General features: G+C 48.9%; 2 protein-coding genes across 2 annotated transcripts in view; one reads left to right on the top strand and one right to left on the bottom strand.

The window, feature by feature from the left end:
* GMEB1 (glucocorticoid modulatory element binding protein 1) overlaps window positions 1–1174 on the bottom strand; it is a 10878-nt gene extending 9704 nt beyond the window's left edge. The window contains exons 1-2 of the mRNA XM_026044660.1: window positions 1119–1174; window positions 197–306 (exon numbers count right to left, since the gene is read on the bottom strand). Coding sequence (XP_025900445.1) covers window positions 197–306; window positions 1119–1174 — 166 coding nt within the window. The remainder of the gene's footprint in view (window positions 1–196; window positions 307–1118) is intronic.
* A 1053-nt stretch (window positions 1175–2227) lies between these two features.
* STX12 (syntaxin 12) lies at window positions 2228–9957 on the top strand. Its single transcript, XM_026044648.1, has 9 exons — window positions 2228–2348; window positions 3091–3160; window positions 4731–4830; window positions 5609–5746; window positions 6651–6694; window positions 7188–7293; window positions 7764–7836; window positions 8005–8087; window positions 8752–9957. Exons 1-9 carry the CDS (start codon window positions 2246–2248, stop codon window positions 8842–8844), a joined length of 810 nt encoding a protein of 269 aa, XP_025900433.1. The 5' UTR covers window positions 2228–2245; the 3' UTR covers window positions 8845–9957.
* The last annotated feature ends 541 nt before the right edge of the window (window positions 9958–10498 follow it).

Genomic DNA, 10498 nt, shown 5'->3' with positions numbered 1-10498 from the left:
AGGAAAAGGGCGGCGGTGGAAAGAGAGCTGAACCCCAGGAGGGCCCTGCTGGTTGGGGCGCCCCTGACACAGCCCCCCAGGACACCGCAGGGCTCGGACGTGGGCCCTGCTCGTGCAGCCCCTCCTTCCTCAAGAGCCCCCCGTGCCGGTGCCGCTCCCGCTGGACTCCAGCCCTCGCCCTGCCCCGGCCGCCTACCCCAAGCCATGGTCAGCTCGGTGTAGGCCACCAGGTCCCGCACGTATTTGCACATGTAGCGGGTGGCCGCCTCGACCACCTCGTCGCAGCTGGGCTCCAGGGGCTGGGCTCTGCGGCGAGAAGCTCCTCTGCGTCACGGCCCCGGGAGCAAGATGGGGAGAGGAGAGATGGAGTGAGGGCCCCGGCAGCTCCGTCCTGCCAGCCCCGTCCCTGCCGCCTGGGCCACTCGGCGCTCACCCATCTCGGGCTCCTCTTCCTGCTGAGGAGGCACCTCAGCGCTGGGGAGCCCCCCCATCGAGGCTGTCCTCGACCTTGGGGGACGAGTGGGAAGGAGAAGGTGTGAGAGAGGCCGGAGAGCCRCCGKGGAGGGCAGGGATGYGGACGGCGGGTGCTGGAGGGCGCCCTGGCCGCGGGCCCGAGAGCTCSTGTGGGGCTGCCCTCGCTCACCAGCGCCCCGGCGCCGGCCGGGCCGCGGGCGCTGCTGCYGCTCTCCCCCTGCTCCTGCTCCACGGCCRTCTCGCCGATGCTCTGTCACAYGCACAAGATTGGGTTTCCCTCRCATTCAGGTGGAACTTCTTGTGCTGCAGTTCGTGGCTGTTGTCCTGTCACCGGGCACCACTGCAGAATCTGCCCTTGTCCTCTTGACACCTCCCCCATGAGATATTCGTACATGGTGCTAAACCCCCGTCTCAGAGATCTCTCCTCCGAGGCAAGCCAGTGTGGATCACTCAGCCTCCCTCAAAGGGGAGCTGCTGGAGCACGTCCAGGRCCTCGTTCAGCTCTTAACCAGCCCTGCGCTGCACCCCCTGCCAGCTCCATGTTCCTCTTGTGCGAGGGCACCAGAACTGGACTCAGTGCTCCACACGTGGCCTCACCAGGGTCAGGATCACCTCCCTCGACCTGCTGGCAACATTCAACGCACCCCAGGACACCACAGGTCTTCTTGGCCACAGGGGCACGTTCCTGGCTCATGGTCATGGGGTTGGGGTTCCTGTCTCAGCTGGGGCACGGGCTCGTTCCTCTCCAAGGGAGGACCCTGCGCTTCTCCTTTGTTGAACCTCATGAGGTCTCTGCCCAACTGCCCAGCGTGTCTGGATCCCTCTGGACAGCAGCACAGCCCTTTGGGTTTATAGTCACTCAACCCAGGTTGGTGCCGTCAAGAGCCTCGCTGAGGTCCAGCAGGGCCGGGCGAGCGACCGGCCCCGGCGCTCGGCCCTGGGGAGGCCGCCCCTCCAACACTGAGCTCAGCTTTGGGCCCCTCGCTACAGGCAGGACATGGAGGWGCTGGAGTGGCTCCCATGGAACTGGGGAAGGGGCTGCGGCCCAGAGCTTAYGAGCGGCCGCAGTTGTTAGCGTGGAGAAGAGGAGGCTCCGTGGAGACYTCATCGCTCCTACAACTACCCGGAAGGAGGTTGTAGGGAGACGGGGTCAGGCTCTTCTCCAGGATAAATGCTGATAGGACAAGACGAAATGGCCTCAGGTTGCGCTGGTGGAGGTTCCCGTTGGATATGAGGAAAAATGTCTACAGGAAAGAGCACTTAAGCGTTGGAACAGGCTGCCCGGGTAGTGGTGGGGTCACCGTCCTCGGCAGTGCTCAAGGAAYGCGTAAATGTGACACTCAGGAACATGGGTTAGCAGGTTATGGTGTTGAAGGGCTTATGATGATCTGAATCTTGATGAYTGATGATCTGAAAGGTCTTTTCCAACCACAATGATTCCATGATTCTAAAATTAAAACAGAAAAAAAAAAATCCCATTCATTTTAAACCTCAGCATGATTCAGACTTGTGATCTGGAAGCAACAGGATAACTGGCGAGTCAGTGTAAACCGCTCTGCTGTCCCGCAACGCGGAACGGGACCGAGGCGGCCCCCGCCGCGGCGGCGGGAGGAGCGAGCGACCGGGGGAACGGCGCGTTGCCATGGCGCCCAGCCGCCCCCCCCCCCGCCGTGAGCGCGCATGCGCCGCGCAGAGGCGGCGGGCGCGCAGGCGCAGAGGCGGCGGCGCTGGCGCTGGCGGGCGGTGTCGCGCCCGCCGCCCCGGCCCGGCCATGTCGTACGGGCCGCTGGAGCTGCCGCTGCCCCGCGCGCCGCGGGACTTCGCCGCCATCATCCAGACATGCAGCGCCAACGTGCAGCGCATCACGCAGTACAGTGAGTGCGGCGCGGCCTCCCGGCGCTACCGGGGCGGGAGCAGCTGCCTTCCCCCGCGCTGCTCGGGCTGCTCCGCGCTCTGTGAGCGGCCCCGGCGAGGCCTAGCCGGGAAGCAGAGCCTGGCGCCCTCGGCGCTCCCTCCTCCCTTCCCGGGAAGCAAGCGGCAGGCGAGGCGGGCGCTGCCGCCCTCGCGGCCTCCCCTCGGGAAGCTCCGTCCCTCCCCGTGGGCAGGGCAGGCAAAGSCGGGTTTATCCCCCTTGGTTTTGCTGCTGAGAAGCCTAGGAAAGGGAAGGGGCTGCAGCGTCTCTGCTGGCTGGGACAGAAGTTCAATGTGATGTCCGCCCTGAAGCATCACTATGGGTATTTGCTCCTTAGGATCTGTTCCGGACACAGTAGGTTCATCTCAGTATTGCAGCRAGTCTTTGCTAGTTTTTATTGCAACAAGTCTTTGCTTCCTTTGCTAAGGAGGAGGGATATGGAAGTTATAGCCACAGAGGCTTGTTTTCAGGACGTGAATGTCTCAAAACCCCTCTCTCTTTCTCACTTGAAACCCTTCACTCCAGTAAGCGCTAGCAGGGCTAAATGGGGTGGTTCTAAAATGCCGCTTTGCTCCAAATTCAAAGCATAAAGTGTGGTGAGGCAGGCCAGAGAGGAGCAGAATGATTTGGAGAAATCCTTCCTCATGGGGAGCTACGAGAAGTCCCTGTCCTGCTSTCTTACCCTATGATCTCTTTATCTTCAGCCGCTCAGATAAAGAACTTGATGAGCCAGCTGGGAACCAAGCAGGATTCCAGCGAGCTGCAGGAAAATCTGTAAGTATGAGCTGAGCCAACACCTTTCTTGGSGTGTCTTTTATCTCCCAGGCTGTTCCGAGAGAAAATGCATCGCTCATTTTGAGGAGATGCTTTACTGGAGAAGTTTAATACAGGCCTGCAAAGCTGAATGAGTAGATGAGTGAAGTAGTTTTCTGGAGGTGTTAAGGTGTTTTTGCAGACCTTTGGAAAAGCCATTAAAATCCGCTTGACAGGAATGATTGGAAACAGTGCAGATTACAAAAATAAAAGAAAGAAGGGGAGTGCATCGTGCATATGTTATCTGTATTCTGAAGACTAGTCTTATTTAGTAGCTTTACRTGTGGTTTGGAGAATGAGGGAATGAGTGCCCTACTGGACACTTGGCCTTGTGTCTCACAGGACGCTTGGCCTTGACGTAGGAGGAAAAGGGAAAACAGCAGGGAAGGCCCCTATCTGATCGAAAAAGGTACTTGTTTAATACTTGTTTAATTACTTGTTTAATACAGAAGGATTTGGGTGTTAGAATAGCAATTTTGTATGGCAGCCAAGTTGCCAAGCGTGACCTCGGGCAAGAGCGTGCCCCTGGGATGTGATATAGAAGCTACTTAAACTGCAGAGTCCGAATGCAGGCCAAATGGGCAGCCTGCCTGTGTATCTTATAAGTACTTGTACGGCATAAATAGAAACATATAAAGAGAATAATTTCAGGAAAACTAAAAGGAAACTTGTAAGTCTGTCATTCATTGTCCTGGTGTTTTGTATAATGGCTCATTTGGAATGGCTCATAACTTACATTTGGAGGATGTGATCGACACTTAAGCGGGAGGGAAAGGAGTGGGTTTGTTGGAGCTATTCAGTTACTTGAGCTGGGKTTAACTGGTAGATTAAAGAAGAGGTTACTGACAGCTAAATGGATGTCTTTCCAGTTAATTTCGTTATAGAGACATGGTCACCTTCTTTAAGGGAAAAGTGGTGGCACTCAAGTTGCTGTAGAAATTGATAATAGGGGGTGTAAGGTGGTGTGGTATAGGCGGTGTATTCAGCTCGCATACTACAGATGGACTCCTGTCGTGGGATATCCAGAATATTCGGATTTGCACATCTACTAGACTGAATTGCTTTCAAGTACTTTGCACCCATTAAATACCCAAATCTTAGTTCTTGCATTAGTATTTTGTCCCTTAGTTTTTGTACTTAGTTTTTCCATTTTGTTAAATCTAAAGCTGACAATGCAGTCAGAAGCTGTCAAGTGAGCATGTTCACTGAATAAAGTTGGCTTTGCYTTAGTTTCTGTCTTGTGCTATAGAAATCTTTTAATCACCAAATACCAATTGACGGGGAGTACAGAAATACTTTAGATCTCCTTTTAAGATCAAACCCTGTCAAACTGATGATAAAAACTAAAGAACTGTGGCATAAAACTGTCTTGTGTGCTATTATTTTTTCCTTTTCTGGACATTGGAGGGGGAAAAACAAAAATCCTAAAAGGTGAATGTGATGTTGGTACCCCTCATTGTTGTGAAAACTGAGTTTCTTGGAGGCTGCTTTGGGCGAGCCTTGGGTAACCCTCTCTGAACGTTTATTGTAGACAACAGCTACAGCATTCTGCCAACCAGCTGGCTAAAGGGACCAATGAATACCTAAAGGAGCTGGGATCTCTGCCGCTTCCTCTATCAGCTTCTGAGCAGGTCTGTATGCAGAACCCCTCTGCGAGCGTTTGAGGTTTCCTTTAACTCATTTCATGGATCTAGCTCAGAGCTCAGCATCATAAAGTGTGAATTGGCACAGCTGGAGGGACAGGAGCCTTTCACGATGGAGAATAAGCTGTTGCAGAAGTGGAAAGACTCATTCAAACGATAACCTGGCTGCTTCTGTCGCTTTGGGAAAGCAGCTTAACCTCTGCCCATAGCAAAGGGGATATAAAATTTACTTGCCTAAGAATCGGAAGCCCTAAATGTTTGAGAAGAGCTAAGTAGGCAATTCTGTGTTTCTGAGTCCACTTCTGAAAAATAATCTTGTTCATACAGAGTCTGATCATGTAAGGCAGTGTGTCAGGGTAAGAACATAGAGCAAGCTCCATGTTAGTATCGGGTGTGGTCGTGCCAAGTAGCTTCTGTTTGCCTCGGATTTATTAGCTGGAGGAGGGAAAAAAAGTCGATTCTTCTTGCTCGTATTGGAATAAATGTAATTAGGCCATGATTATGGCTTTACCTCTTGCTGAGTAGCCTTCCACATCACCTTCCAGGTGATGCACAAGGCACTGAGCGCTTGGGATAAATAGTGGAAATTTGGTGGGTTTATTCCCTCCAATCCCCCAGAATGCCGAAATCAGGAGATCTTATGGATGTGAGATGGATTTTGGGGAGTTAYTTGGAGGATTTGTGATTGTTTTTGAGGGAGGGTCTGAACAGTTCTRTTAGCACAAATGGGAATATCTGAAGGCTTGTTTTTGTTTTAATCCGTTAGCGCCAGCAGAGGCTTCAGAAGGAACGTTTAATGAGCGACTTCTCTGCGGCCTTAAATAACTTCCAAGCAGTACAGAGGCGAGTTTCAGAGAAGGAGAAAGAGACGGTGGCGAGGGCGAGAGCTGCCTCCCGTATCTCTGTGAGTATTTATGGGAATTCCGTAGCCATGGGAGTTACGAGTCTCCTCAGATCTTGTACTCCCCTACCAATTTTGCAGCTTTCTACTGAACCGTTACTGGATGCAGAGGGGGGCTGGGTGCATTAATGTTAACGTTGCCCATTCTGTGAGTACTGGGCACTCATTTCTGGGTGCTGCAAGTTTGGGTTACAGGTGAGAGAGTCCTGGTAGTCGCAGATTGTGGGCGAAGGGAGAGGGGACATCAAACTACAGCTAATGGTTAAACATTGTGAGCTGTTCTTGGACAGATGTCCAAGAACATGGGCTGTAAAATTTAGGAGCCAGGTGGAGTTCTACCATACTTAGAACTAAAGCTGAAGTCTCTCTCTCTTTTTTTTTTTTTTTTTTTTNTAAAGCTGAAGTCTCTCTTTTTTTTTTTTTTTTTTTTTTTTGTAATATTATTTTCTTACAGTTCCTGTCCTGCTAGTGTCCCTAGTGTACATGCAGAGTTTCTTCCTAGTCTGTTGTGACCAGTGGCTACCAACAATTCATAGTAAAAAGCCAGTGACAACATTTCTCTCCCTGTGCTTTGGGTTTTGCCTTAAATACGTATCCTTAACTTCCACGAAGGAATGCAGTTCTCACTTAGATTATGCTTCTAGGGATTATGCTTCATTTAAGAAGTCAACTTTTCTCTTGCAGTTGGAGAAAGGAAGTGACAATCAATGTCAACTGAGTAAACAGCCCAGCTCTTCTAGCTTGCAATTGCTTCTGATTTGCAGGATGTGTAAATGAAGAACTGAAGTGACGGTGACGTTCTCAAAGAACTCTGCGCAGCATCCTCCTTCGTCTTCAGGATGCTGTTGCCTTTGCCAGTTCTGCTGGCAGTCTGCGAGTTTAACAACAATTTKTTTTCCTCTTCCAGGCTGATGAGCGCTTCAGAGAAGAGCAGCTGGTCTCGTTTGACAGGTAACATGGACTTGCACTCTCAAGGGGCACATAATCTCTCTTACTAGGTATAACTAAAATCATTGCGGCAACATATGTTGGTGTRACCCAGGCCATGCTTCATTAGCTCAATGCAAAGCCAAAAGCTTTGAAACGGAATTATTACGGTAGTCGTAATATACAATGCAAAATAACTGCRTACAACATTATTTTCCTGGGTGTTTTTAGCGTTTTCTAGTAAGGTTTCTCCTGTAGTGCTACAGGAACGATTCTGTCTTRGAGCATCTTATGCATGAGCTGTTTTTCAGCTTCCTTACTGAGTCGTTAGAATACGTTTRTGCACAAGGCCTGGCTTTTCTGATGTGTCCTTGTTTTTCATTTGTTGTGATTGCAACTGTTGCCACTAATTAGTCTAATCTTCGTATAAAGTTGCAATACCAGATGGTATAAAATTGGTGTGAATAGATCTACCCTCAGAGAAATGGACTGTTTTTTTTTTTCTTTCTCTTTCTAGTGGTGAAGACTGGAATCAAATGCAGTCTCAGGAAGATGATGTGGCAATAACTGAACAGGACCTTGAACTTATTAAAGAGAGAGAAACAGCAATCAGGCAATTAGAGGTGAACAGGAGACACTGTTAACGCTGCTAGCAGCTAAGCTAAAGATGTTGCACGGTGATGACTAATGAGAGGGTCTGAGGAAATCTGAGGAGGGGCGAGAAGCTTCTTGTATAGAGGCTTGATGGCCAGATCTGCCTCCCTACTCCTTTGGAGGAAGACTGGGTGCGTTTTCATTCAGGGTTGTTTGGTGATCCATCAGAGGGTCACAATCCATCAGGATTGCTTGGGTAGGAGCAATTCCCGGGAAAATGTTCATTTCACTTCCATTCTGTGCTGATGACTCCTGTGCAGAAACACCAAGCAGCAGGAAGAGCATAGGCTCCTGTGCTGAACCTCAGCTCCGTACCCGGAGGCAAGAGTCACCTCGGTGGAGGAATAACGCTAGCTGTTAGGCTGTAAGAGAGACTAAAGATGAGATTGAGCAAACCTGTGAGCAGTGGTTATTGAACTTGTCAAACTCTTGTCTTCAGGCAGACATTCTGGATGTCAATCAGATATTTAAGGATTTAGCCATGATGATTCATGACCAAGGAGATATGATTGGTAAGTGCATGTTGATAATAAAAGTTTGTTTAGCTCAATTGTGTATTCTGATGGATTTTTCAAATGTTTGGTATAAAAATGCTTATATATCTCATATCTGTTTTTTTTTTTTTTTTTAACATGGATGCTTAGAAATCTCTTAGCACGAGTTCTCTTATTTTTCTGTAGATAGCATAGAGGCAAACGTGGAAAGTGCGGAAGTCCATGTGGAACGAGCCAGTGAGCAGTTGCAGAGAGCTGCATATTATCAGGTAAATTCTCTATACGTGAATGTCAACGTACATTTATGCAATATGGTACAGACATAACACTTAGTGAGAACTGCAGCACACCAAACAAGTTCTTAAAAACGGTTTGTACAATTTGACACTCACCCAAGCTGTGCTGTAAGGAATAAAAGCACTCAAGTGCAACACAGAATTGAAATTGGGCTTCTAATGCAGAGGATGTGCTGTTAGTTTGCTCCTTCATGTGGGTGTGCTCCAAGTTTGTGTTGAGCTTTGTCAGGAGGTAGCAGAACAGTTAAACAGGAACAATTTCTCATGTTGTACTCATTTTGTAAGCGTAGCAGCTAAGAAGATAACGAACTTCGGGTAAACAGACACACAAAAGCTCTCTTTTTGTAGCCAATTTGGGTGAAATTTGTATTTCCCTTGAGAGAAGCAAAATTTCTCACATTTTTACTGAAGTGCATCTCTACTACTGTGCCAAAATGGAAAACAACCATCTGTACGACCACGTAGCTTAAAGAATGTTCAGGCAGTATAGTCGGTGCTCTTTCACRTCTCCTAAATAAGGAAGGGTTCTAAGTGCACTCATCAACTGAAGTTGGTAACATTAGCTGGTAAACTTACTTAYCTGTTTGTCATCTGTTCCTCGTGTCAATGCCTTTTTTTTTTCTTCTTCTTTCAATAGAAGAAATCCCGTAAGAAGATCTGTATCCTGATTCTTGGCCTTGCTGTGGCTTCTCTAATCTTAGGACTCATTATCTGGCAGGCAACAAAATGAAGTTTTCCCGTGGAACTTGGTCTCCTTGCAGAGAGCAGTTCTCATCCCCCCCGAGCGAACAAGCTCACTAGTCTCAGAAATGAATTGACCACCCCAAGAGAGCAGAAGCTGGAACTTCTTCTAGTAATAGATATTAGCAACTAATGTGCAGATAACTAGTATATGGAATTCGTGAACCATGGAGCCAGTATTTATCAGTTTATATACAAATTATATTGCTTTATGTAACTAAGATCTTATGTATTTTTTTTTTGTTCTTTCTGTAATGTATTATTCCCTGTTGCAAATGTATACTTATGTGTGATCAATAATTGGATTTTTTTTTTTGTTGACAAGTGGCACAGTTTGAACATCTTGTAAGTATGGATGGGTCTTGCACTAAGAATGACACTCCAAGAGGGCACAATACAGATGCGCGTGACCTTAATCCGGTGTTTCTAACATTTCCCGTGTCTGCCCCATGCTTTAATTCGTCTCCAGGTGGTTCTGAACTCTCCAGTACAGCAGAATACCACTACATATTTGAAAGGCAAGAGGTAGGCATTAATTACCACTGCTGACACCACGAGGGTGCTCAGACACAGGTCAGTTTAGCCATGAGACTGGTAACTGTTTTATTCGTGTTTGAGCGCATTTGGTGGGTTGTGGTGTTTTTTGGGGGGATATTTTGTTTTGTTTCTGTTTTTCTTCCAGTGAAATGTTTGTGAGGACAAAGCACCTTTGGTTTAGGATATAATGCAGCTTCCCTGGGAAACCCAGCTGGTGGCTTATTACTGGGCAAATAAAACTCTTCCGATGCTGATTCTTAAACACTAGAAATACTAAGGTGCATCAAATCTGTATCGGGTGCAGGGGTGAAAAAAGTAGCTGCTCACTTCTGATTGCTTCCTAGAAGCTTTTAGGGGAAGGATTGTGCAAAGGTGGGAAAAGGGGCACCCAAATTTACAAGGTAGCAGAATCACATGAGTGTAACCTGGAATGCTGCTCCCAAAGAAGCACTCTGGGAAGCTCCCCCGTGTTGCTTGTGAGCACCTGGTGTCTCCTGCCGTTTGTGCACGGGAAGKTGCGGGACGTGGCTGAGGGAAGTGCTGGGTTTGCCAGGGTCTGAGGCCGGGGTTGGGAATGGAGGGACCCCTGCTCCCGATGAGGGCCTGGCTCAGGGAGCCGCACAGGGCACCGAGGGAGCGGAGACCTGGCCAGAGCCCATCGCCGCCTGCTAGACGCACTGACCCTCTTTTTATTTATTTATTCTTTATTCCCTGTCTCCTGTGTAATGAATTAAATGTGAAAGCTGCAGAGGGAGCCCGTTCTCCCCCTTGCACAGTGGTTTGCACTATCGCGCCGTCATCCACCCAATAACTGTCAATAAACACCCTGACCAGCCGCTGCCCTTGTCTCTGTGTCCCGGGTTCCGTGCTCGCGGGGTCGGGGCTGGTTCCTGCCTGTTCCGCGGRGCAGCACTGACTGTTCCTCCCTTCCTTGCCCTTACTTTTAAGGGGCCGCCTAGGCTTGCAGGGTGGGGACTGAGCACACGTGGTGGGAACTGGCTCTCCTCAGAGTTTGTGGGGTTTTTTAAGCTGCAATTTATTCAGAAAGCTGAGGAGCTTTCATTATTTTTTTTCCTTTATTCTTTTTTTCCTTTATTCTTTTTTTC

The sequence above is a fragment of the Nothoprocta perdicaria genome, unplaced genomic scaffold, assembly GCF_003342845.1.
Source record: "Nothoprocta perdicaria isolate Ctin4 unplaced genomic scaffold, notPer1 scaffold_375, whole genome shotgun sequence".
Lineage (NCBI taxonomy): Eukaryota > Metazoa > Chordata > Aves > Tinamiformes > Tinamidae > Nothoprocta > Nothoprocta perdicaria.
The sequence above is the reverse complement of the archived record's forward strand: the minus strand, read 5'-3'. Positions and strand labels throughout refer to the sequence as shown.